Source organism: Python bivittatus, unplaced genomic scaffold (genome assembly GCF_059951505.1).
Source record: "Python bivittatus isolate LINGU-HERP-01145 unplaced genomic scaffold, Pbiv_v1 ctg000220_np1212, whole genome shotgun sequence".
Lineage (NCBI taxonomy): Eukaryota > Metazoa > Chordata > Lepidosauria > Squamata > Pythonidae > Python > Python bivittatus.
This window is the reverse complement of record NW_028277048.1, coordinates 7212992-7240783: the sequence shown is the minus strand read 5'-3', so window position 1 is coordinate 7240783 and position 27792 is coordinate 7212992. Positions and strand designations below refer to the sequence as shown.

Sequence of the window (27792 nt, the reverse complement as noted above, 5' to 3'; positions counted from 1 at the left end):
GATATAAAGTAGCTGAGGTTAGAGGCTAGGATTTTCCATATTCTACTGTTTTTGCTGGGGAGGAGAGCTTACAACTGGGGAGCTTCAGGTAGCTCATCCTGACAGTATAATAGGTAAACCTAGTCATTGGCTGCATTCACATTGTAGCCTGATGATGTGGACTCCCAATTCTTAAGGTTAGTTTATGAGTCAGTGTGTCATGCAAACTTGGAAAACTGGATTAATGATGGTTCAATTAACTAATCTTGCCATGCAAATTAGCTGCTGTATACTGTGACCTAACATTTTCATCCCTCTCCACTCCTGTTGCTGTTATGGAATAATCTGCCTCCCCACAAAGGCTCTCCACACGTAACACATCAGTCAAGACATGCTTATTGTAGAGGTTCTACATCTAAAGCAGGAAAGGGTTTACTCATTTTAGACAGCGCCAGTTTCAAAAGTAAATGCTTACGCTATTGATTTGCATGATTTGTTTTCACTGAATAAAAACATTTTTTCATTCTTTATTGTAACAATGCAATTTCAGCTTCAGGTACAGGGTTGGCCACAAGCTATCCATTGCGCAACCTCCCTACGCTAAGCTGCTGCCTCTTCCTGAGCCGGGAGGGAAGGGCAGTGACACGGTAGAAAATGTAGGAAGGGGGCCCTCAGTCACTTGTGGATTGAGCCTCCAGGGCTCAGACTTCTACCCTGGGAGAAATTAAAAACTGTAAAACCACAATCACAAAAGAGAAAAGAGAGAAGAAAGATGTCACAATATCCCAATTTGGGAGGAGAGGAAGGGTTCATTGGTCCTGTTGATGCGGGGTGAGCCTCCTTTTCTTGTGCTCTGCACATTGTCTGTAGATGAGAGTTGGTTCTTTGTGCTTCAGGATGGGACTGGCATGGACCAAGCTGGCAAAAGCTTTCCTATAAGTAAAAAAGGACAACAGACTGCACAACTGCTTTCAATATAGATGGTGCACACATCAGGAAAACAGACTTTACTCCCTAGCAGGCTCCCGACGGTAGCAGACTTACTGGCCTATTTTGCCCCCCGGTCCTTAAGGCAGGAAGGGATGCTGGGCTTGTCACGCTCTAAATTTGGTTTAGAGAGGAGGGCTCTTTGAGCCCATGGAGCACAGATGGCACTAGTAAAAGGTCCCAGGTAGGTTCAAAGAGCAATCTTCCTATTAAGCAAGGAGGAAACTGCTGTATTTATTCTTCTTTCTCCGGTCTGCCCAGGAGAAAAGAACGGTGCAGCTCCCCTCTGCTGTTCTTTCCTGTACACTCAAACGGTAGTGACAGACAGCAGTGGGTTGTAAACTCTGCGGCCATCTGCTGAGCGAGTGCCGTGAGCCAACATCTCTTGGATGGTAATCCAGTTGTCCAAGATGCGTCGACTCCGTTTCTTCATGGTTTTACGATGGCTCAGTGCCAAGATGTTGACCTCACCAGAAACCCCTCGAGCTTCGCTTCCTTCCCTTTCTCTCAAGCACTCCAGGCGGCTCTGCATCATAAATTCGCGGCGTTTCCGCTGCTCACGAGCTCGAATCAAGTGCTGCTTCCGTTCCTCCTTGCTCCAGTAACGTCCCATCTTCATCTCACTGACCGCATCATCATCTGTCGTCATGCCGCTGCGTTCCTCTCGGATCTTCATGGCCCTGGCTTTGAGCAGCCGGTCCCTCACTGGTCTCTTGGCCACGTAGCGTGTGCCATCACTACGGACCTTCACCTTCCACTCCATGCGGGGTTCTCCTTTGCCCCCAAGCGAGTCCTTGCAAATGCTGGCTAAGCTCATAGGGCTGATTGGAGCAGGGAGTTCTTCCCGCTGACGTCGACTCAAATAGGGGCTGCTTTCCCCAGCTGCCTTGGGGCTGCGCCGAACCCGCTCTTCCCGGCGGAACTTGGGATGTGGTGGAGAAGGAGGAGCTGCGCGGTTGAGATTGGGGGTCTCCGCCAAGCGACGCAGGGGGCTTTCCAGTAAGGGGGTGCTTCGACAACTTTCTCCAGTGTTATAGGCACTCGTGCTGTCCTTATCTGAGCGTTCTGGCAGTTCAGTGATGTCGGACAGCTCATGTTTCTTAGGTTCCCCTTCCAAGGTGTACAGGCCTTCCTCCTCAAGCAGCCAGGCCTTCATGCAGCGTTCACGGAGCTGTTGCATCTTCTGTGCCCGCAAGATGTTGCGGCACTTGAATTCCAGGTGGCGAAGCTCCTCCTCTAGCAGAGCCACCTCGTTGCGGTTGACATCCAGGGCAGCACTCACTAGCCCTGGTTCATTGCCGTTCTCTAGGTGACACTTGAGCTCCAGCAGCTCACGGTAACGTTCGTACTCTTCATCAGTAAGTCCTGGCATCAGGTCTGTACCCACAGCACTGGGAAGCTCCCCTGCCAGGAGTGAGTCCATGCTATAATGGAAGTCACGAGGCTGGAGGCTAGGCCCAAATTTGCGCAGGCTGCCTGGGGTGTTGGCAGTGCTGGGTGCTTCATCTCCCAGCAGGTCATGTTCAGAGCTCTCCTCATTGCGGGTACTTTCATCTGTCCGGCCAACTCCACTATCTAGCTCCTGGCTGTTAGTCAGGGGTGTGGCTGCATCCCCAGAAGGCTTTTCTTGTACTGGTTCATCCTAAGGAGAGGAGGGAGAGGGTACTATTCAGGGAAAGAAGTACAAATACCACCTTCCGCTCTAGTTTTTGGCCCAGAATTTCCTATCTGACACTTCTGTGCCAGCCTTAGACCCTTGCAGCTAAACTCTTACAGGGGCCAGACTTGAATTCGGCAAAAGCTGAGGGACCAGTCGTACATTCCACAACTGATTCCCGTGTAAACTGGAAAATGGATTAAAGATTTTAACTCCCTTTACAAAGTTATGGACAGCTACAAAAGTGTTGCCATTGCTTTCCTCTTACTTGACTACAAAGGTTTCTCTAGCCCCTTTCAGCTCACAGCAAGAAGAAACAAACAATGAAAATAGTCCACGTAAGCATGTCCTTGGCTGAAAGTAAAGCAACTCTGGGCCCATTTTAGGCTTACACAATCTACTTTGCATTTAGCAAGTGCGAAGTATTGGCTGAAAGTGAAGTCAGATGGGAAATAGTGCTTTGGGAGATAAAGTCAGTTCCCTACTGCATCCTAGGATCCAAAAGCTGAGATGACCTTATATACACAAAATTCCATATACACCTGAGTTACAGGTATCCTAACAATCTAATTAAGTATTATTGTGTACAAGTGTGTGTACGGGGGTTACAACTGTCATGGATAATTGTATTCTCAAACAATGTGGAGTCAGATTTTCTTATCAGTCTACTGCAAATCATCCAGCAGTCTGCCAGAAGATCCCAATCTCCTTTCTGGTCATCCCAGCTTTCGTGTACCAATCAAAGGCCAAAAAGTGAGCAAAACTGATAAAGCTGCTGGCCCTTTTCACCAACTGAAAGAAGGAAATGATCAAGCGCCTATGGAAAAGATCTGCAGCTAGCTTTGCCTGGTGCAGGCAAGGGAGCAGAATCTTACTGTAAACCAGTGAAGTGGGAACTGGAGGCAAATGGAAGTAGAACCTGCCAGAATGGTTGCGTCAGTTCAGACCAGTAACAGGAAAGGCTGTAGCCCAGTGGTCGAGCGTATCCTTTGCATACATAAGGACCAAGGTTTATGCCCTGTCGTTTCCAGGTGGGTTGGGAAAGAACCCTTGAGCAAAAGCCGGATTTACTGCTGCTAATCAAGCCAGACAGCACTAAGTTAGAAGGATCAGTGGAGTGGGTTAGCGTTCAGGCAGCTATTGGGAGCAAACTTGTCCTCCATGCATTTGATTGGGATTCTCTAAATGTTCTACCATGGAACAGTCCCATTGTAAATCACTCGTGTCATGCAGTACGAGATACCAATGTGAGCAATTTCTCTACTTGGTGCCCTGCAAAGCGTATTATTTGCTTAGTAGCAAAAGCTTCAGCCTGTTCTGCAGAGGAAGCACTTAACTTCCTCTTCTAAGCCACATACCTGCTGGCCTGGCGGAGAAAGCAGCCGTTGCGGTTTTATTCCAGCTTCATGGTCAGAACCAAAATCATCCAGGAAATCCTCACGGTCGCTGTCCTTCCAACGTTTGGACAGCTGGAACGGTGAACAGAGTCACAGTGAAAAAGCCCAGGAATTCCAGTTTCTATTTTCCAGTCCAGGTTCTTTCAAGTTGCCCAATCTCCACCAGCTTCATTACTTTCTACTAGCCTGTACTCTAGTAGCTACTAACTCAGAACAACTAATATAGAAGATAGAAACATATTTTACCCAAACTGTCTGATACATTTGACCTCTAAGCTCATTTCATTTCGGATATTTGTGAAATTCACATTAAAGGTTTTTTTCCCCTTCAAATCAGGCAAGCATTCACGATAAGAATAAAACCAGAGATTACCTTGTCAAATACATTTTCCAAAAATAGCATCAGGACTATTGTGACCTATATTCAAATCTTTTTACTATTTGTTTTTAGGTCCATAAACCAAAATTTGGGAAGACAAGATCATACTTGACCTTTGAGTGGTGTGCTGTGGGCTACTCTCCAAACATGTAAAGGGCAGGACAAAGAAGTAAGGCTGGTCTAGGTCAAAGGCTAAATCTGATTTAATTTAAATCCAATTAGTTATTTGCAATTAATCTGCTTGCTCCCCAGCTATTCAATCATTTACCTGTTGTCTGTCATCATTTTCATAAATTTTGAAGAATTTGCATGTAACAAGTTATCTTGCCAAATTAGCTTTTTCTCGCTTCTTGATGGGATAACTTGTTTAGCAGGATGTTGAAACATGGGACAAGTAGTATTTCTTGCTTTCAGCAAAATATTTTACAAGCTATCCAATGGCATTTTGATGACCAAATTAATGACATGCGGGCTGGATGGCATGACAGGTAAATGGACATATTGTTGGTTTGAGAGCTGTGCTCATCAATGGTTTCTCATCAAACTGTGTGAAGCAAGGCCACAAGGTTAATCTTTGAGTCTTTTCTCGTCAACATGTTAAGTGATGGAGAAATTGCTACCAGATTTGCAGATTTTATGCACAATAATTTTTTTCATACTTTCCTTCTTCAAGATTTGAGCAGCACTGACTTTGGAGAAGCAAAACTGTTTTCAGGTCCCCATAAGAAATATGTCCAGCTTTTTTTCTCCCAGTTAATCTTCTGACATCAAGATGAAAAAAGGGGAGAAGAGAGGGGGCATGCCGTTGGTAGATCAGAGGAGGCTTTGGATCTATAGGATCTAAAAGCCTCCCATTTCCCAACCAACTCCTCTAACACAGGGAGAGATCATTTACATCAGACCTATAATTGCATGACTCAGCAGGTGGCAGTATCTAGCTGATTTTTGGCTGATTGCTAAAAAAGATAAGTGGGGTCAGATCTGGTTAGTGGTTGAATGGGAGACCACTAGAAATCCCAGGGCTAAAATGGGAAGTTGCAAAACCATCTCAGAAGAAGACAATACAATCCCTTTACATATTATTATCGTGAATACTGCATAGATGTGTTCTTGAGTCAAGCTGGACTCAAAGGAGATTTTATTATAGTTAGCAGAAAAAAATGTTTTGAGGGAAATAGCTGTCATCTCCTGGAACATGAAAGGAAACAAGGGTGCTACTCTTTTTTCCTCTTAGCCAGTACTACTTTTAAAAGAGTTCCAGCATCTTTGGGCTGTGATTACTCTCTATAGCTTCTTTTGATCTACTGTATATACTCTAGAATAATGTATGTGCAATATTAAAATATCAAATACACACACACACCGATATAAATAAATAAATAATAAGGCTATATATTCCTTGTTTTATTAATGGAAGCCCCTCCATAAGAATGCATGATAGTTATAATACTTATATATTGTATTATAAAAATATTTTTAAAATAAGTACAATTTGTAAGATGAATGAGGAAAGGGAATGCTTCATCTTGTGTTCGTTAGCTCATTCGCCAATCTTGCTTCCAGCTATTGGACAAAGATATGGGAAAATACGCTAAAATAGTTGGGGACGGGGGAAAAGAGAATTGCAGAAGCAAGTCCAGGATTGGGGGAAATAGGAAAGTTCCCCCTTCACTTCTCCTCCTGTACAGATCCCAGCCACCCACCCATCCCCCGCTTATCATTATAAAATAAGCACAGAGCTGGGAATCTCTTCCACTTTGTTTTCAGTACAAGTCAACAGGAAGTAAGAGGGAGATCTCCTTTCCCCAGTGTTCCATAGAAGTAAATGAACTGGGAGGGCGTAGGGGAGCTCACCTTATTCAGCTGAGCTCTATCCCATGTATGGCACTCTGTACCACACAGCCAAAGCAACTATCTCAGCCACCTTCTCCCACTGGCATCTTCCAATGAGTTTGTTTGCGATGCCATCATCCCCAACCAGTGCACTGGCTGTGGGTCATGGGGATTACGGACAAAATTCATCTGATGGGCTTACAGTGGAAGAAGACTGATGTGTTGTTTTGTTTTTTTAAAAAAAGCAACAGTGCCTTATTTTAGAAAGCCTTAGTTTTCCCTCCTGGAGGAGATCAGCTGCTCCTAAAGTAGGATACCTCCAATTGCTTTTGGCTTCGGATGAAGACAAGATGCTATAATGTATAATTTTGCTATGAGAAAATTATAACTCTGAGCACTTTAATTCTGATCCGTTATTGTTCCTTTAGTTACCTCTCCCTTCTAGTTTAATTAGGATAATTTACACAATTTATTTAGGAATTTTACATGACTAGTTTGCCACAGTTTTCAGCTCAGCTCTCCCAGAGCATAAGCGCACTGATTAAATTGCTGCAAAAGGAATAACAATCTAATCATGCAATCTTTTTGGGGGCTATGAAAAGAAATGCACAGGTGTGGTGATGTCCAAAAATAAATTATAAAGTGGGGAGACAAATATTGGAAGTTGCAGCGAGGTGCACATGTGCAGAAGAATGGATTAAGTTAATTTCCTTTTAAACTCTAGTAAACTAAATCCAGGCTTAAAACAAAAAAACAATAAGTGCTTTACGAAGGAGGGTTACTTTTAAAACTATATCAGGTTGTCCATATTCTCATTTTGGAGAAAAATTATTAAAATTAGTCAGAACAGGATATAAATGGAGGAACAGTTCCAGCTCATCCATGACATCAAGCAAGGCCTGATTATTATTATTATTATTATTATTATTATTATTATTATTATTACTACGATGACTACTACTATTACTACTACTACTACTACTATTATTATTATTATTATTATTCCCTGTGAAACTCTCCATCCCCCTTCATTCTTTCCACAAAATTTTCTAAACAAAGAAGGCTCTGAATGCACATGTCCTCTTTATCGTGCAAAGCACTAACTCTTTCTTTATGGCACTCTGTCTAAAGCAAGATGTGTTGTTCTAGCACATCCAGCATCTTATGGCTGGCAGTGATTTTCTTAAGTTTCAGGTGGACATTTTTTCAGCCCTTCCTGGAAGTCCCAAGGATGAAGCCAATATAGGGAGTCCTCACTTACCAAGGGTAATTGGGACCAGGAGCTCTGTCGCTAAGCGATGGAGTCGTAAAGTGCGACATCACATGACTTATGATGGCAGTTCCAGCAGTCCTAGTTGCCCCATTGATTTTGCTTGTCAGAAGCCGGCAGTGAAGTTCACAAATGGCCATCACATGACTGTGGGGCGCTGCAACGTCATAATTGCTAGCCAGGGACACTGCAATGGCTGCAACTATGAGGACCTGTCATAAGTACCCCTCATTCAGCACTGTTGTAACTTTGAACAGTTGCTGAATGAGTGGATGTTAAGCGAGGACTACCTGTATTTCAAGCTCTGGCCCCTTTGTGTAGTATACTACAAGTCTTCTCTGGCTGAGTTACAACCCAGCTCCCCTAGTCCCCCTTTTCTTTTAGCCATGAACTGCATCTAAATGCTTCCCACCTCAGTCTCAGGCCTTGCCAGCAGCAGAGAAATGTTTGTTCGCTCCTCCTGGGTAAGAATTGCTACAGCTTCCTCTCGGTTTTGTACCTCCATGCCATTAATCTAAAAGTGAAGAAAATGTAAAGAAAAACAAGTTGATGGCTGATGTTATGGCACATTAAATGAATAAATACATACAGCCAGCCTTTCCAAACTGGGTCTTCTCCTTTTATCTTGGATTACAATATGCATCATTTCAAGCCAACAAGCCAATGTTGTGCTGACTGGATATGATGGGAGTTGTAGTCTACGACAAGTTGGGGAGGGCTATATTAGTCTGTCCTTATTAAAATCCACAGCATTCCTCCCCCCAAATTACTTCCCTTAATGTTCACCTGGACAATGCGATCACCTTCTCGAATCCGTCCATCCTTAGCTGCAATGCTATTAGGACTGACCTAGTAGAAGAGAAACCCACATTAGGAGAACTGTTAGGGCTTTTTGCTTCCTGTGGTTGGTGACCATGAGAACTGACCAACCTTGAATCTGGGCTGGGCAGCCGGTGGCACTTCAGGTGTTACTGAAGTATAACAAATGTAACTTTTCACCACGGACCACGTTCAGCAATATCTAGAAGCCTATAGGTAGCTAAGGCCCATTTTAAGTGGGGAGATTTGAAACAATATGAGAAAATCCAGGTTCCAGAGACTTCCAGGTGGAGAAATGGCAGACTAACCTGCCTTCACATTGTGGGGACAACACTGAGGCAGAGATTGCCAGCTGGGTAGCAAGCCCAGACCTGTGGAGCTTTTCTGAACAAGGGGAAGCCGTGAGATTGCCCACCTGTGCTCCAGAGGAAGAAAGATCAAGCTGACAGCCTCAAGATGAGCCTGCTAAAGGACACTGAGTTCACCAACTCCACTTTCTAGAGTATGTTAGAGAAGGAAAAATTTTAAAAGCTATAGACCAGCAGAATACGTAAACACCTGGTGAGTACATCTCCAACCTAAAGGATGAAAGTAAAAAGTAAGGAAATAATTATATGGATTTAAAAAGAATTAAAAGCAAAAAGTTTGCCAAGACTGGGGAGCTAAGAAAGTTTAAAACAGATTAAGGGGACAGTTGAATTTGGAATATTGTTTATTAAAGTACTTTTGAACTAATTAAATAAATAATACATACCTCCAGGGGAAAGAGGATTGTTTAAACTCGTTAAGAAGGATGATTGGTTGATTTCATTAAACAATTGACTGCAGAGGAATTTAGTTTTCAATGATTTTCATATGCACAATTAAGAGAAAGATTTAATAGAGATAGAAAAGTAACTGGAATTGAACAACTAAGATGGTATTCAAAATCGAACTGTGTACAAATGATGAACATGTGATTGCTAAAATGTATAAACTTTTGTTGAGGTTTGAAATGGAAGAAGAGCAAGTTAAAGAGTGCATGATAAAATGGGCTAAGAACTTTGATTATAATATACAGATAAATCAATGGGAAAGAATATAGTTAAAAGGACTGAAATTCACAGTGTGTTATCATTTAAGAGAGAATTTCTATAACATGATGACTCCAGAGAAATTATCTGAGATGTATAAAGGTACTTCTAGTGAATGTTAGAAATGTGAAAAACATGATGGGACATTATACCACGCATGGTGGACTTGTGAACAAACAAAAGAATATTGGATACAAATGCATATGATGATACAAAGAATTTTAAAGATCAATATTCAGATGTAACCAGATTTTTTTTAATGGACAACCAATTAGAAAAGACTCATGGAAGACTGGTTTTATATATGGTAACTGCAGCAAGACTATTATATGCACAATACTGGAGAAACACTGAAATACCCACAATGGAAGTATGGATTGTGAAGATGGCAGAATTTGCAGAAATGGCTAAATTGACCTGCTTGATCAGGGATAAACAATGAGTATGTTTATAAAAGGCTGGAAACCTTTTATGGACTTTTTGCTGAAAATGGAAAAAAATGAAATGGTGATTTTTGGATTTGCTGACTAAATTGGGCTGAATATGGAATAGAGAGGAGCTATGTAACATAATTTTAGAGAGGGAGGAGGGATAATAAGTTTGTAACTGCTGTAAAGAAGATTGGAAGTCACTTCTTTAGTTATCTTTTTGTGTGTGTTTTTCTTTCTTTATCTGTATTGGCTCCCACACTTTTTCTTTTCTATCTTTTTTTCCTGACTTTCCCTTATATGTGTTTTCATGTTTATCTTTTATTCATGTAAAAATCTTCAGTAAAAATTACATACATATATATATATGAAAATCCAGGTTCCCTCAGATCAGAGGTTATTTACTGCCATGGCAGATTGGACCAATGACACCCGGGTTCAAATGCTTGCTTGGCCAGGAAGCTCCCCTTGCAATGGTCAGCCCCTCTTGCCCTAAACTACCCATTCAAGCTGTGAGGAGGAAGGAGCAGAATATGCTGACCACGGACTTGGGAGAAAGGTGTTAATAAATAAGTCACTTGAAGATAAATGTCTTGCAAATCCAATCTCTACCTTAAAGATATATTTATAGCAGTATCAACTGTTAGAGGAAACAATAAATTCCACAGTGCACTAGAGATGCTACTGTGGTACTTCAGAGAGTATTGATTTATTTTTTCATTGATTGATGTCCATTTACACTCAGACTGCTAGTATAGAATGCCACAAATTGAATAGCTGTTGGATTTTATTCAAGAAACATCTTGGAATCTTGATTTGGGGCAAAACTAGAGATGACATTTAAAACCATAATAGTGATTTTTTTTTAAGATTGTAAATAACAACTGCAAAGGACTAACCATGACTGGTACCACAGAGAGTAGAGAAAGCAAGCCATGATACCAAAGAAAATCTCCAACTCAGAGTACTAAATCTGGGCTGCATTGTTCAGGATGTCCACCGGATGGCAGCAAAGAGTTAAAATGGTCTGTGTCCCTTTTCTGCCATCTTGTGGTCACCTGAGTTTTGCAGCCCAGCTATTATAGCCCTACACAGACATGAAATTGCTATTTCCTTAGGAAGGAAGCCTCTACAGAATTTACACATTCCTCCGTCTTCAATGAAGATAGTCTATAAGATTTCCTCCTATCTTCAATTTGGAGTCTGTGCTTCTGCTGCCTCCAGTAGTAACCACCTCCATTTCCCCACCAAGGATACCCTTGCCAAGTAATGGAGCTATGCAACATCACGTTATGCTCATTCTCTAAACACAGGATCATGTGCAAATAGACGTGGTTCTGTGGTTCACCCCATCACACACTCATGCGCAAAGTGAATACTTTTTGCTGTTGAAGCAAGAGCACAAAATCAGGAACTCAGTCAGTTCTCCCTGCTTCATATAGCTTGAACCCCAACATGTAGCTCTCTCTTTCCCCCATTTTCTTATTTTAGCCTCCCTGGGCCCCACACTGCATGACTTTAGGCACTGCCCCTGCCCCCACCTCTCCAACGTAGATGCCTACATCGTCTTCGTCATCAGTTCGATAACAAACCATCAGGCCCAGCTTGTCCCGGTGACTGGATTTGTACAACTCCACCTCCTGTGAGACAGAGAGAAACACCAGACAAAGATCACCCAGTGTAGTAACCTATCCACCTCCCTTAGATCAGAGTTCCTCAACCTTGGCAACTTTAAGACGGGTGGACTTCAACTCCCAGAATTCCCCAGCCAGCCTTGCTGGCTGGGGAATTCTGGGAATTGAAGTCCACCCGTCTTAAAGTTGCCAAGGTTGAGGAACCCTGCCTTAGATGACCTGGAAGCAGAAGGTTCCTTTGTGTATGACCTGTAGTCTGATTTTCAAGACTTCATGCAGTCAGCTGACCAGAAGTTCCAGATCTCATTAAATTGGCTCTGTTTGGCTGCCTTTCTTCCATTTATACTCAAAGAACCAAAGGCAGGTTTTCTACAGGGGTTATTATTTTTCTTAAAAAATGTCACCTACCCATAGCACAGAAGGCGGTGACAGCTCATAACATGTGAGCTGCATGCAGCCCTCTAAACTCTTAAAGCATCCTCAGGTTTTGCTGCCAAAATTTAGTGGTCTGCTTATCTGTTCTCTCTGCAATAAAAACAGTGCAAAATAGGTGCATCCAAGCAACTAAAAGACTTCTTGCATCTATTTTGCTTTTTTTTTAAAAAAAAAAATCCAAACTGCAAGGATACCTCTGCATTTATGGACCTGCCCTTATAGACCTCGGAAGTCAAAATAATTAAAAAAGAAAAAAATTGTGGACCTCCCAGCCACTCCCTTCCAGTGACCTAGAGATGGCTAAATAAGGTTCAGTTCACACAAGCATACTCAGCAGTTGATGGCTGTGATCTCAGCTGAGCATTTATGAATGCACGTGTGAATAATGAACCCACCCACCTTTGTATCACCTCAGATGCATTGTTCTTCAGTGGCATTCAGTCAGCCATCAACAGGTCAAGTACTGAGTACCAACGTTACATGCAGAAATGTGCAGATCAACTGTTCTCTCCTATTTCTCTGCTCAGGGCATCAGTATTATATTCAGGAAGACCAGGTGAAGATCTCCCAGAATGTTCATCAACTGTTCTTTTTAGTAGTGATTATTTCTTAAGGGTGGAGATAGGTCTTCTAGAAATAGAATGTGAGGTATTAACAGCAAAATGTTGAAGGGTAAGGAGAATAAGGAGGATCTGCCACAAAGTGCTGCAGTACATCCTCCCTCTAAATGGAGGGGCCATGTTTAAAATTCCAGCCCACCACTTGGTCTTAGCAGCGTGTTCTGCTACCTTCTCCCACTGCATTCCATTTTCTTTCTAACAATTCCATGACATTAAGTGGCTTCTGAGCCTCTCAGTTCAAATTTGGTTGTTCCGGAAGAGTAGCAAGCTGCCTGTTTAGACCACGGTCTCCTCCTGAGCATGTTCCCTCCTTTATGGTCCTTTTGCTTCTAATTCTAAAGGGACTCATCTCCTGAGTTCACAGCTGGAAGGAACTTTTAAGAATGAGTAGCCCTTTCTCCTTGCTTCAAAGTTCTCTCTCAGTGACAAGGAGGCACCACCCTATTTCTGGCACTGGCAGTGGATGCTCAAATATTTTCCATCGTGCAACCTGCACCCTTTTTAGAAAGCGTGGCTATAAACTTTTTGCACCAGTGCCTGTTCTGGATTTGGGGAGCTACTGAGAAAAGCATCAACTGAGCTGATTGTCTGTAGGTACTCTGAATCTAGCTTTGATTTAAACACCTGAAATTTATTCTGGTGTGAAAACACATCATGGTAACTGAAAATCCTGCTCTACAGGCAGAAACTTGAAATGAGATCCCAGTTTCAACACATTCTCACCTCGTATTCTAGGTCTTCTGCTCGCTCGGCCTCTGGAGCACCTCCTTCCATGAATTCCACAGGGTCATAATATTCATGTGCAATTGAGGGGCTTTGAAGAAGAAAAAACATAGCATAGGAAGGTGAATGTTCCATTTTCCCACTTAGAACTTTCCCATGGCTCTGTTCTATCAAGTGCAATTTCACCAAAGGCAAGTAGATAAAAGAACTTGGAACTTGAACATGATACCAGCTCATAGTCACCCAAGGCTCAGAGGATATAATTTTATACATGCTCGTAATTGTTAGCCAACCTATATAAATATAGGGAAATCAAGCTAACAACTAATGAAAGTTTCTCAGCATTAATGCTGGGGAAATAATGCGCTTGGGATCCAGGTTATTTTTTAAAGAAGCCTGACATGTTCTTTTGCCTTTAACATCTGATCAGTGTGCAAGGTGAGGGTTCACAGGATGCACTGACATAGACACTTGGTACCAGATCTGGGTGCAAACTTCTGAATGACCACTAGATGACAGTAGAGAGGCACTCTAAATTCTGTTGCCATCTATGGCCATCTGGATTTTTGCAGCCAGATAGCCCTAAAATATTGCCAGCAGCTAGATTAATTCACAGTGAGTTGCTGTTAAATGTAGACTTAAGGAAGCATGGGCTTTCTGAAACGTGGATGTATGTAATGACTAACTGAAGGACTGGCAAACTTAAGAAGAAAGGAGGAAGGTAGGAAGGAGCTGGGTTTTGGCTGGATGATATGAAAGGAAAATTGCTATTGCTTATTTTTTGTTATTTAAAGTTGCAATAACATATTGTGATATTTTAATGCTTGTTAGGATTTTATTTATGTTGCTAGACTGATGTTGTTATCTGTCCTGGATTGGTTTGTACCAGGAGTGTACAAGATGTAAATACAACCAATGGTAAATAAAGAAAACAAGAAGGTATCGTGTCTTCCTCAAGATAATGCTCACAGATCAGGCAGCCCATAGGGTTCCATCGTCACAGCTGGAGGGCTTGGTGGCCGGATCCTGCTTAGACCCAGTAGGTGTTCAAAGGTGATGTCTGTCTGGGTTCCACTATCGACCAGTGTTGTGACATCTCCTTGAGAGGTGGATCCCTCACCACCTCCACCCCGGCTACGAGGACTGCGCCGTAGCACCTGGATGACCAGAGGTTCCTTAGAGCACCGGAGGGCCTCAAGGGTCTGCTCCTGCGAGAGACGGGACAGTTCCCGGCCATTCACCTGAAGGGGGAAGAAGAGAGAAAGAGGATGTCTTAACATTTTAAATCCCTACTCTTTCTTCATGTGTCCACTGTGAAGTCATCCTCAAGTATCTTCATCCTTGAGGTGTTGTTCATACAGTACTGATTTTGCAACTTCCCCAAAATAGCTTCCCCTCTTTTTTCCATGAAATATTTTCTCCTTTATGAAAGTTACAGCAGACTGGCATCCATTTTATTTGCCAAAGGTGGATTGCGGTTCGCCTTTTCCTCAGTTCCCTGCTGCAAGAGCCAATTCTAACACTGGACAAAGAGAGACTGCTGGGTTACACAGCAGGTTCCAAATGTCACAAAAGAGCAGTTGATCATTAAATTATTTAAGATATTGTCATTATATCTTTACTTCCATGGAGAGCAAAAAATTGTTATCCCAGGAGCCACAATAACTTGACATGATCTGGGTATTATATATCTTGAATATATGTGTGTGTGTGTGTGTGTGTGTGTGTTCGTGCAAATATCTATATATGGTACCATGTATCGATGTGGTACCGTGGGATCTTCACCCTTGGGCTACTCCTGGCTGTTGCCCTTCATACATTCCCAACCCCTCCAGGTCACATCCATATCAACCCAGTCATATTTATTTGCAGCAGGTGATTATGGGATTCCAGCAGTTGCATTCAGACAAATTTCCATTCAGTCCATTTTAGCATTTGCCAACATCATATCCTCCAGATTACAATTCCCATCACCACCAAATTGATAGTGATAGATTGTACTGCTCAGGTCCATCTGGAGGGGGCCAAGTTAGAAAAGATAGCTACAGTTTTGAAGGTTGACCCTAGATAACTAGTAAGTTCAAGGCCCTAGACTAACATGATTCCATTTTCCCAATTTACAACAGAAAAGCCACACAGGCTTTTGAATCCCGCAAAGTTCGGTCATCCCAGCCACCCATTGTTTCAAGAGGGCAAAGCAGTTTATTGCAAACACAATGCAATAAAATTGGCATGGTAACAGTTTGTTAAGTAAGCTAATTACAGAGTTAATGGCTTTTATAGTTCCTTTTTATCCTAGAATGCTGTTTTAGCTTTCATGCAAATTATTACAAATCGGTGCAAAGGAGTTCCTAGAAAAGACAGGAAGGTCCTACAGTTTGGGAATGTCACTCTTTCTGGATTGTACCAGGGAAATGTACATGTCTGGCAATGCCTCTTCCAGGAGTCATTCACAGCAATAAAATGCATTAATTATTATTCATATAAATGTACTAGTCCACTGGGGTCTTGTTTCAAATGCAAAAGCACAAAGACAAAAGTATGATCAGACGCCATTATTAGGAGAATCTATTTATTCAGTACTCGGCTTCTGTAATACAGACAGCCCATACATATTATGGACAATTCATAAATCAAGAAGCTCAGTAAAACATATATAGGATATATCCAATTTTATCCTCAGAACCATCTGTAAAATAGGCTTAACTCTCAGGGGTAATAAACCTGAGGCTGGGAATGGAAGCTCATTAAGCTGAATACTCTTTAATTTAAAAAAGCCTGCATGGATTTTTTGCATGTTAGGGAAAGAGCCATCTTCACAGTCTATTAACTCTATCACTGTATTTCATGATGAAAATCACAAATTGGAAATTCTACAGGTAACCCTGTACATAACCATTAAAAAAAAAAAGCACAATTTCTTTGTTTTTTTGCCTTCCAAATGTCTCCCTCTGTCCCCTAAGCCAGTGTTTCTGGCCTGCTGGCTGGGGGATTCTGGAAGTTAAAGTCCACACATCTTAAAGTACCTAAGGTTAAGAAACACTGCCCTAAACCACTTTTTTAAATGCCTGTGTTCAGTTTGCATTATGTACAGCTACTAAAAACACAGGCAGTGTCAGAATAGTTACTTATGCTTAGCGCTACTGACATTTCTGATAGAAAGGATCCCTGTCTTGTTTAAGAATGAACCTCAGAGCTTTTCTTCTGGAAAGGAAGGCACATCAATTTACATCAGTGTTGTCCAAACTTGGCCACTTTAAGATAAGTGGACCAACTTCCAGAATTCCCCAGTCAGCATGGGGAATTCTGGGAGTTGAAGTCCACTCATCTTAAAGTGGCCAAGTTTGGATAACACTGGTTTACATCATCTAAACATCTGACTATCTGGGGCCATTCACAGGTCTTTAATGCTGCTCCTCTGGTGCCAAATCAAACCAGAGCTCAAGTGGTGGTTACTGTGACAGTAAGACTTGGGGCTAATTGTCTAAAGCCCATTTTGTAGAAAGAGTGGGAAGGCACCCGGTATAGTATCTATTTGCATTGGGGTTCGTTAGCATCCATTAGGATTGCTGAGATTCTTCTTCTTCTGCTGCTGCTGCTGCTGCTGCTTCTTCATCATCATCATCATCATCATCACTTCATCATCATCATCATCTCTTCTTCTTCTTCTTCATCATCATCATCATCATCATCTCTTCTTCTTCTTCTTCTTCTTCTTCTTCTTCTTCATCATCATCATCATCATCATCATCATCATCATCATCATCATCATCTAAAATGGCTGGGGAATCCTACCCTATCTAGCACAAGTCCTTACTACTGCCAAATGTAAGCACACAAACCTGCTAAGGGAAATCTGTCCAACGTTTCTTCCCAAATAACAGTTACATAAACCTAGCTCAAACAGAACTTCTGTTTAGACAAATATCTTTGAGAAAAACTCAAAGTCAAATGCATCTCCCAAATCAGGTAGACTTTGTTCATCATTGGCTGACAGTTATACTGATTTTGTTAGGTAGGCCTGCATGCAATAGCAGCTCGGTTCATTCGTCATGCTAAGCCATGGTTGGTTTTAATCAGTTTGTTGAAAAAGCTGCAATAGATAGTTCATATATTCTGCTTACCCAGAAATTATGGTTTATGGATTACAGTGCCCCCAACTGAACAAAGCAGCATATACTGTAGCTTCCTCAGAAGGGCATAACTTAAGGCCCCAGGTGGCTCCTGAAAACCTTGGTACAACCCTCAGAGGTCTCCAGAAATTCCCACCATACTGCAATTGTTATGATCTCAGAAGAAGAGAAATTACACAGTGCACATATTGGTCAAATTTAATTTGTATCAGACTGTAAATGAAATAAAATTGAATTCAATTTTTGACCTGGCTTCATGCACTATTTTTTGAAAGATGACTGGCTCCGACATGCTATTTAAAGGCCATGTTTGGGCTTCAGTTCAAAAACACTATACATCATTAGACTGGCATGTTTTGTGAACCCAACCACTGTGTGTTGCAGAAGGATCTGCTAGAAATTGAAAACACGCTGCTGCTCTGTTCTAGTTGGCTTGAGTTTAAAAAGAAAAGGAGTTGCAGTGAACTGAACCAAACTGATCCTGTTTTGTAAGAATAGGCATCTTAATAACTAGTGGAGTTTATGGGTCCATTTAGCCCAATCCAGACTGTGTTATTTGGCAATGCTCTCCAGGGTGACCCTGCCAATGTAGATGGACTCCAAGTCCTTTCATTCTTGACCATTGGCCATATTATCTGGGATTCAAGTCCAAGAATAGGTCACACATTGTGACAACCATCTTCACCACGCATGGGTTATAGAGGCCAGATCACTTGACATGAAAAGGGCTATTTGAAGGTAGAAATTAGCTATTGTGCTGGATCCCTCTGTGTTGGGATGAAAGGAAGATAACAACAGAGACAGTCTTGCCAGGGTTCCTAATGATCAGCTCACTTTCTATTCTGTTCAGCTCTATCAGCATGTTCAAAATTCTGGTGTCTATAGTGGTGCATTAAGAAGAGGACCTAGTAAAGGAGCCATTAGATTAACAAAGAAAGAAACAAGACAAGAGGCTTCAATGGTTGTATTAGAGGTAGCCCCTGGAGAGCTTTTGTCCTGGATTCTGTCCTTACAGTTTCCCTCACTTCAGTTACTGATTCTCAGAGGCAGATAAGGGCTGGTCGCAAGCCTCTTGGTTTAGGCAATTCTCAAGAGTCCTGATACTCTTGAAGTTCAAAGCACAATGCAGATCTCCTCATAAACCTCACACTGATAAATAATTCTGATCGTTCCAAATTTTCCAAACCCAGGTAGGCTCCCCCTATTTAGGCTCCCTGAAGGCCCACACGGCACACCCACTTCCCACACTGTGTGTGTTCTGTCACATGCGAACACAATGCAAGACACGGTGCAGTTACTGTGGGAACTTGCCCAGCCACCACTTCATTATGCGTCACAGGCTGACGCACCTGTGGGCTTGTCATTGTGCAGTGCACCCTCATACTGTATGCAGAAGGATTTCACGCATCACATTGCCTTTTGCTGAACAGACGTGTGTGTGTGCGCGTGTGTGTGCATGCGCGAGTGCATCTCTCTTTCTCCATCACTGCAGCTGCAGTTACCATGGCAACTGGAGTGATTGATACAGGCATCTGCAGCTGGGGAGAAAAAGGAAAATATGGGGAAAGGGGATCAAAAGCAAAGCACATCTCCTTCCTACTCTATCCTCAAACTCTGGAAAAAATGGGCGGGGGGGGGGAGTATGAATTATCCTCCTTTCTTCTTCCACTTGGGGCTGTGGAAGTTCTTTTTTTTAATTATTATTATTATAGAGACGGGCTGTGGAAGTTCAAGGTGGGCAGGAGGACAACCTGGGAAAATAGATAATTTGCTTGCTTGACTTGAGGGCCACCAGGGGAACTTTCCCCAGAGCTGGGGTGGGAGAGAGAAGATCTAGAGAAACAAATAACAGAGAAGATTGTGGATGAGGTGGGGTAGGAGGCAGATGACGAGCATCAAAGAAGCTACAAGGTGGAGGAAAGAGGCTACATTTAAAAAAAAAAACCTGGGAGGAAGACAAATGAGTTGGGGAGGGGCTGCGGGTGGGAATGAGGAGGACATTCTTTGCCTTAGGAAGGCCCTGCAGGAATTTGTAACAAATGCTAATCACATTCCTGGAGTGTCATCCAGCCTCAGCCCTTCAGCTGATGATTCCCCATAGCTTTCCTTTGTGTGTTTCTTATTTTCTTCTTCCTTTTTCCCAAACAGTTCTTCCAGTGAGTCTTCACCATTCTCTAGATCCCTACTTGACAAGATGTTTTTCTGTTCTCCACCTTTCTACTGAGCCATGAGCACCCCCTCCCAACTTTGGTAAAAACCTTTGGCCAGAATTTAGCATTGGAAGGCATGGCTCAGTCCCACTGGAGCAGGGAAGCCACTGTGCGCTCTAGAGAGAATTGTGTGTGTGTCTACTAGGATCGTTTCAAGTGGGGAAGAGAACCAACTATACGTAAAAGCATTATGAAATAATGGGCGCCACGGGAGTTGTTGATATTTTTCTAGATACGTATGGCATTTGCGAGTGTAATTACTATATGTTTTTGTCTGAAAATATAAGATGTATAGCATGTGTTCACAGGGTGTGTGTAATGTTTGTCACTGCATGCGATTATCTTCAAATGTCATACGTTGTGTGCACAATGTGCCTGTGTGTACAACAGAGTTTAACCAGTGTGTGTGTGCATGTGTGTGTGTGTGTGTATCTGTCTCTATTACAAGAAGCAGCCATATTCCTATCCTGTTAAAGATTGTATGTATTCATGCGTATATATGTATATATATATATATATATATATATATATATATATATATGAATATATAAATATTCAGTATGCACACTGAACATGAGAAAGAGAGAAGGAGTTATACTATATTTTGTGTTTTTTTGCGGGGGGTTGGCATTGATTATACATATAATCCTTAATATTGATGGTATTTATTTATTTATCGAATTTATATGGCTGCCCATCTCCCCAAAGATGACTCTGGGTGGCATGCAATAATTCAGTAAAAACAGTGCATATATAAAAACAATCATATAAATATATAAAAATTAGTGTATTTGCGTATATATTGCATAACCATTTGCTTTAGCCTGATGGATGCATACTTTTACAAATGTGTTGACAAATCACACTAAAGCCAGATCAAACCAAACACATAATGCTTTAATTTGATGGCCTTGGCCCATCAAACTTTAACTACTGTGCTCAGGTCGTAACAACCTAAGCCACAACTACAGGTAATCCTCAGTTAACAACTTCAATTGGGACCAGCGACTCCATTGCTAAGCAACGCAGTTGTTAAGTAAAACATCACATGACCATGCAGGACTTACGTCAGTTCCACTGTGTTCGTTAAGCAAATCACCTACAGTCACTATGTGTGACATCACATGACTACGACTTGTGACTTACAACTTACTGCCAGCTTCTCCATTGACTTTGCTTGTCAGAAGGCAGCTGTGAAGCTTGCAAATGGTGCTCATGTGACCACGGGATGCTGCGACCGTCATAAGTTTGAGGACCTGTCATAAACCTACTTTTTCAGTGCTGTCATAAGTTCGGTCACTAAACAGGGAAGTCATTAACCAAGAACTACCTGTACCCAAATGTATTTCTCCCTTGGGAAGTAAACCACTGATGGCAAACTTTTATTTGCAAAAGACCATCTTAATCCCGGTCCAGCATTTTCTACCAAGCTGCAGCCAGGTCTTGGGCAATTCACAAACCTGTAGGTAGTATCCTACATACAACAGTATCTCATATTCAGAGCTATCCTTTCGATTATTTAATTATCATTTAGCTAAGTCTAAGCATAGTATTTCTCCACAGGCTATCACACCTGGTCTGTAAAACTCCTGTGTTTCTTAAGCTTTTTTCTCTCAGGATCCCTTCCCACTTTTAAAAATTATGGAGAACTCCAAAAGAGCTTTTGTTTGTATGGGTTATATTTATTGACAATTACCATATTAAAAATTAAAATTGGTACATTTGCTCCTGCTGCCCCTTCTCATGATTGTTTGATGGTTTTTAATATTGTATTATTTTTTAACATAGGCTGGCAAATAATTTTGATTTTGCAGACCCCTGTGAGGGTCTTGGGGGGACCCCAGGGGTCCTAGGACCACACTTTAAGAAATACTGCTCTAGAAACATGCTGGCTGGGGAATTCTGGGAGTTGAAGTCCATCTATTTTAAAGTGGCCAAGGTTGAGGAACACTGCTCTAGACAACTGCAATAGTTTCTTTGATGCCATCTAGTGGCTACCTCAGTTCTTGCAGGCCAGTTAGTCCCCTAATTTCTCCTCCTTTCATTTGTGTAGTGTTTTGTGGTTGCAATTGGTCCATTAAACAGTTTGTGAAGTTACACAAGGGGGGAAGGTCATTTTGTACCATGAAAGAAAAAAGATACATGATTAAAAGTTATGTGCCAGACCCCACTACTTAGTTGCCATCAACCAACAACAAATTTCAACACACATTCATTAACCACCAAAGCCACAGACACAGGGTCTGCTGAGAAAACTCACATTTTCTTGAACGGATCTGCTTAGAGAAGACTGGAATTCTGTTTCATCATTGCCTTAAACATAGGTGAACATGAGAACTAGTACATACAGATGTCTATATTCACTGATTTTTCATAACTTAATGACTTGTGGCTGTACATGGGTCCATTTTATTTATACACACACAGAGTGCAATGAAAGCTGTATCCGTGCAATTAATTAATTAATTAATTAATTAATGTCAGGGTTAAATTATTCTACTTCAGACACATTATGCAAAGACCAATCTCTCTGGAGAAGGCTCTAATGCTGAGAAAGGTAGAAGGAAAGAGAAGAAGAGGATGACCAGCAGCAAGGGGGATGGACTCAGTTACCATGACGATGGGTACACCACTGGAAGAGCTGAAGGACCAGATAGGGACAGATCGTCATGGAGAAGATCTATCCATGTGGTCGCTAAGAGTCGAACCAACCTGAGGGCACGTAATCGATCAAGCCATATTCAATCGAATGATGGTCAAATAATAAAACATGCAGGAGCCAGTCAACTGGGGGAGAAAAGTGCATGCCCCGTCTGAACAACAAGATGCGCATCTCTGTCATACTCTGAGAACCAAAGAGGTGTTTGGGGTTTACAGAAATAGTTTCCATCCCTAAAGTTCAAAAGAAGAGGCTTGTTGTTGCCGGTTGTCAGAGTTCATTGTGTACTGAGAGTTTGGGAGATAAACCTGGAAGACCTGAGTATGGACTGCAGCCCTTCGATTGGTTTGGAATTTGGGGACTTACAGTATTATTGGATTTAGTGGCTGCCAGGCTGATAGTGAAGTTCTAGATGAGATTCGAGTCACATAAATTGAGGGGGGAAAAAGGAAAAGCTGGAAAGTGCCATTTGAAATTATAGATACATTGTAAGAGTTCAGATATTTCAGTGACATTTTGGCTATATTTTAATATTGGTGATCTCTGGAAATATCTTTATGTACATGTGATTAATCAAATATCTAATAGAATGTACCCATTAAAACTTAACACATTAAAACTATAATGCGAGACCTGGAGACCTTTCTCCAGAGCTGAGTTAAGGTGCTCTCCACCCAATGGACATGAAATTCACTGACTCTACAAGTAGTCCTTGCTTAACAACCACAATAGGGACCAGAAAATTCATTGTTAAGCAGGGCAGTTGTTAAGCGAGTTGCACCCGATTTTACAACCTTTTCTGCAGTGGTCATTAAGCAAATCACTGTGGCTGTTAAGTGAATCATGCAGTTGTTAAGCGAATCATGCAGTTCCCCATTGATTTTGCTTGCCGGAAGCCGGCTGGGAGGGTCACAAATGGCAATCACATGACCCTGGGATGCTATAACCATACTAAGTGCGAGCTGGTTGCCAAGTGTCCGGATCGCGATCACGTGACTGCAGGGGTGCTGTGACAGTTGTAAGTGCAAGGACCGGTTGTAAGTCCCTTTGTCCAGCACAGTTGTAATTTTGAATGGTCACTAAATGAATGGTTGTTAAGTGAGGACTACCTGTATTGCTGATCCCTACCCTGCCTCTACTGTATCTATGCAATGATACTACCCTGATTTTTCATGTGCAGTGCATGATAAGCAAAATGATTGGCTGATTCCTCTGGTTTTGTAATCCCCTCTTTTGCAAGTCACCAGCCAGCTGGAAAAATGTCTGCCAGTCACAGGCCTGCAGCGGGAATGGGGGTGGGATCTAGTTATGGAATTCTGTTTGTCATCTCTAGGCTCCACCCCGTGCCTTTTCTTCTACACTCTCTTCTCTTACAATCCAAGGTAAATAAAGTTACAAAGGGAGCTGTGTCACAAGGAGCACTTTTACTTAGCCTTTCTCCTTTCTTTCCTTTCCTTTCTCTGAGAAGCAACACAGATGCTGCCTTCTACATTCTTCTGTGCTAATGTGTTCAGTCCCTTAGCAGCAGATAAGGCTGATCTGAGACCAGAGGAGAGGGTGGGGGGGGTGCCCTCATCAGCCTGAAATGGCCAGTAAGCACTGCTTTGACTCCACCCACTCACCTGATCTCACCTCCAACTTAATGGGTAGCAAAATGGAAGAGATTTTACACATTTTGCAGCTGTTATTGGATGGTCTTGGCATAAGAGGGAAAGCACTGTTTGAACTCTAGGTCAGCTAATAAGGACTTAAAATTGTGCCACTCAAGGGCTGAGAATGAGATGAAGGCAACATTGTGGGGACATGGGCATCAAAAAGATGCAGCCAGGGATATATTTATACCATGGGTAGGAGAAAGGAGGAAAGGCCCATAGACTTTTAAGATCAGACTATTTTAATTCTGAACTGAAAGGTAATACTATTTTCCAGATTACTTAAATCTTTATGAAATTTGTTATTTCTTTTCTTTGGCCACCCATATATTTCATAACCAAGAAACAAAGAGTAATTTCTATCATTTGTTTGTGGTAATGAATAAAACATTTGACCATATGTTATTTTTTGTGTCATGATTTTCTATATTCTGGATACAAGCAAATGCTAGTAATCTTTGGATTCAAGTAAGTTTCACCTTGAGTTAAGCAAGGTTTATTTGCTGACTTTTTATTATATAATATTTTTTCATATTGTATTTATTGTTTGACACTTTGGAAATATTTTTGTTTCAGACTTTGTGATGCCTTATAGTAAGAAAGAATGGTATTATGAATTCTAAAATATCTCATTTAAATGTTAATGAAGGTAAAAATGTTAAGCTAGAATTTATGCTGAAAACAAAATGCAACTTTGTGCCCCCTATACAAGATGGACCAACTTTCATTGCCCATGCTGGTTGGAAATTATGAGTTATAAGACATCACAAAGTCAGCAGGTTAGGGAAGAACTCAAATAACCTGCTCGTTCAATTTCTACCCCACCTCTCTATTCTAATAAATATTCAGGCTAAAAACAACTGGAATATATATTCAGGGTTAGGCAATGGGGTATTCTCCAGCTGCTGTGACTACAACTCCCATAAAAACTATCTACCATGGCCAACCGTCAGAAATTATGGGAACTGTCTTTCAAATATCTGGAGGGACCAGGATCCCAACCCCTTAATTTTATCTGAGCAAGAAATGGAACCGGGCTGTGCACAACAGAACAGGAAGAGGCTTGGCTCTTCCGCTCTTGCTGTCACCTGTTGAAAACCTAGTCTGCAAAGCAGGGTTTCTGGATAGGAGGGAAATGCTGAGAATACAGCAAGATCCCTTTGCTCAGCTCACAGGATAAGCCACAGGTTCTCTTTTCATCCCATTTATTTCCCACAGTGAGAGGCAATTTTATTACAAGGAGATGAAGATAGGAAGAACCTGCAGGTCTGAGCCTCATCATTAGCTGATCAGATTGTTCTAATCTAATGCACAGACTCTCTTGGCCTTTCTTTGTTAAAAAAAGATAATTTATCATATTGAGGTCATCAGTCAAATCCATTCTGTTTCATGAAAATCTGATTCCCATGATCAGCAACTGGAATGAAATTACAAAAGGACACCCTACCCCATAAATGGCTCTTGCCAAATGCTGTGCTGACCGGGAATTATGGGGGCTGATGTCCAACCCATGTTGGGTTGAGGAAGGCTGATGAGAGAAGATGTTATGAACACCTATCAATCACAGGAATATACAGACAGCAATACTACATGCATTTGGATTTGATTCTCAGTTTGTATAATGAGCTTTTTTGCCAGTCTCATACTGTAAATCTCTAAATTAACAGCATTTAAATACTGAGGAAGTAAAACAAAAGAAAATACGGTCCCTTATGGGACCAGCAAGATTATGTACATAAACACAAACACAACCCCTGTAATATACATAGTGATAAATGTACAAAAAACAGCTATGTAACTACTTAGCCTACAGAAATATATAATGTTGTATATTTCTGTTCTGCACACAGGCAGGTACAAATTTACTGTGCAGCTCTGTGAGAGAATATTGGAAAAATCAGGCTGTTTGAAATGTACAGTATACCCTTTTTTTAAAAAAAGCCTCTCGCTTTACCTAATCACAATATAGCTTCCGTCTCTGTGACCCAGACTAGCAGACTTTGTCGGATTTTGTACCCATGACCTGGGATGAGAGCGCGGGATGGAAAAAGACCTGGATAAACGGCACATACAAAGGAAAGGGAGACAAGAGGGAGAGAGAGAAGAAATGAAGGAGTGACTGAAAACTAGACTGATGGGAGAGATAAAAAGACAAAAAGAGGAGGGGAGGGAGGAGTAAAGAAACAGATACCTGAATAGGCAAAAAAGGCGGACTGATTAAATCGGCAAGGAAACTAAGGGACTGAAAGGAGTGACTGGGATGAAGGGATGGAAGGAAGTGAATGAATGAATGAATGAATGAATGAATGAATGAATGAATGAATACCTGTCACTCCCCTCTCAAATCATTGCTTCACCCTTTGCTGCTCAATGCCATTCATCCCAATTTATTCTCCCCCCCTTTTTTTTTTTGCAGAAACCCTCTCCCCATTATTTCAGGCACTGTACGCTATGGGAAAAGGGGGGAGACTAGTTGCTAAGCAACCTCCCCTCACTCAGTACCTGATCCCTCCCCCATTGCAGCATTATCCCCCCCCCCCATTCTCCGAATGGTACACCAAATCCCCACCCCACCCCCAATAGTCAACCTTGGATTCCTATTCTGATGTCCTCCTCTCCCCCCCCCGCCCCACAACAAACACCTTTAATCACTCTAGAATACCTCGCCATCCCCCAGACACCTCCATCTTCCAGCCCTCCTTCTTTCTCCCCCCACCCCAGGACTCTTCCTCATGTCCCAAACAGCCCTTCCACTGGGAACGGCTGGGAACTCTCTTGACCCTTTCCAGTGCCTTCCTTCTCCCCAGCAACCCCCTTCTCCTTTTTCATCTTGCACGGGTATACCATCCCACGCTCTTCACACACACACCCCAGTCCTTTCAGTGCTCCGCTCACCTCAACCCACCAGTCCAATCCCAAAGATCAATGCCTCCCCCATCCCTGCCCTCCCCTCTCCCCCCCCTTACCTGAAGCATGACCCGATATTGTTCTTCGGGTTTCTCTACCACACACATGTTACATCCCATGGCGATGCCGCTCGAGGGGGGCGGACCGAGGGGGCCACAATTTAGGAATGGGGTCAACTCATGGGGATCCTACAGGTGGGGGGGCGAGTCGCTCGCCCTCCCGGCCCCCCCACCCTGGCATAGCCCTGGGCAGGGAGGGTGGAGGTGCCCTCCGGTGCTTGCCCCCCATTCACCCCCCTGGCGGCATAGCGGCGGGCTTAGACAGAGCAGAAAATGGGGGAGGGCGGCAGGAGATGTTTCTCTCCCCCTCCCTCCGCTGGAGGTCGGCGCAGGATCCCCCGGAGGCGAAAGGGACGCCTGTCGCTGCTGCGAAAAAATGCACCCTCGTCAGCCGTCTGGTCTGCCTCGCTCCTTCGCTCCGTTTGCCAAAAGGAGGAGGGGAGAGGGCGGAGTGAAGCGGGGGGGACGACGGACGCGGCGTTTATAAATATGGATGACTTCGGGGAGGGTCTCGGAGCCCAGCCGCTGTTGGCGCGACGAGCCTGCCACGTCCCGCCGTCGGTTCCTCCATGGATTGGCCTTTCCAGGTGGCCTCCCTTTGCTCTCAGCGCTGCCGCTCTCGCTCATCCGCCGCCATCCTCCCTTTTCCCTCCGTCCGTCCGTCGTCCGTCTGTCGCCGCATACAGCGCCCGGCCTCCGGTTTTCATCCGTCTAGTCTGCTCCCGTCCGGTCTGGAGTGGCCGGCAGCTCCCGCCGCGCCCCGCCCCGTCCCTGTCCTGCAGATGCCGGCGCTGCCTGTTAGCATCGGCCGCCCTGCACCCCACTTTGCCCCCGCCATCCGCCTTCCGATGTTCGGTCTCAGTTCACGCGCCCCTTTGCCAGGCCCGGTGCTTTTCTCGTAGTTTAGGGAACGAATACAAATCACCCGTTCAGTTTTC

At 42.8% G+C, this 27792-nt stretch overlaps 1 protein-coding gene across 1 annotated transcript; it reads right to left on the bottom strand.

Moving 5' to 3' along the window:
• Window positions 1-183: 183 nt before the first annotated feature.
• Window positions 184-27553, bottom strand: PDZD4 (PDZ domain containing 4). The gene is made up of 8 exons (XM_025165648.2): window positions 26855-27553; window positions 14204-14475; window positions 13235-13325; window positions 11364-11462; window positions 8289-8351; window positions 7915-8016; window positions 3982-4092; window positions 184-2608 (listed from the first exon to the last, which is right to left on the bottom strand). Exons 1-8 carry the CDS (start codon window positions 26912-26914, stop codon window positions 1274-1276), a joined length of 2133 nt encoding a protein of 710 aa, XP_025021416.1. The 5' UTR covers window positions 26915-27553; the 3' UTR covers window positions 184-1273.
• Between the last annotated feature and the right edge of the window lie 239 nt (window positions 27554-27792).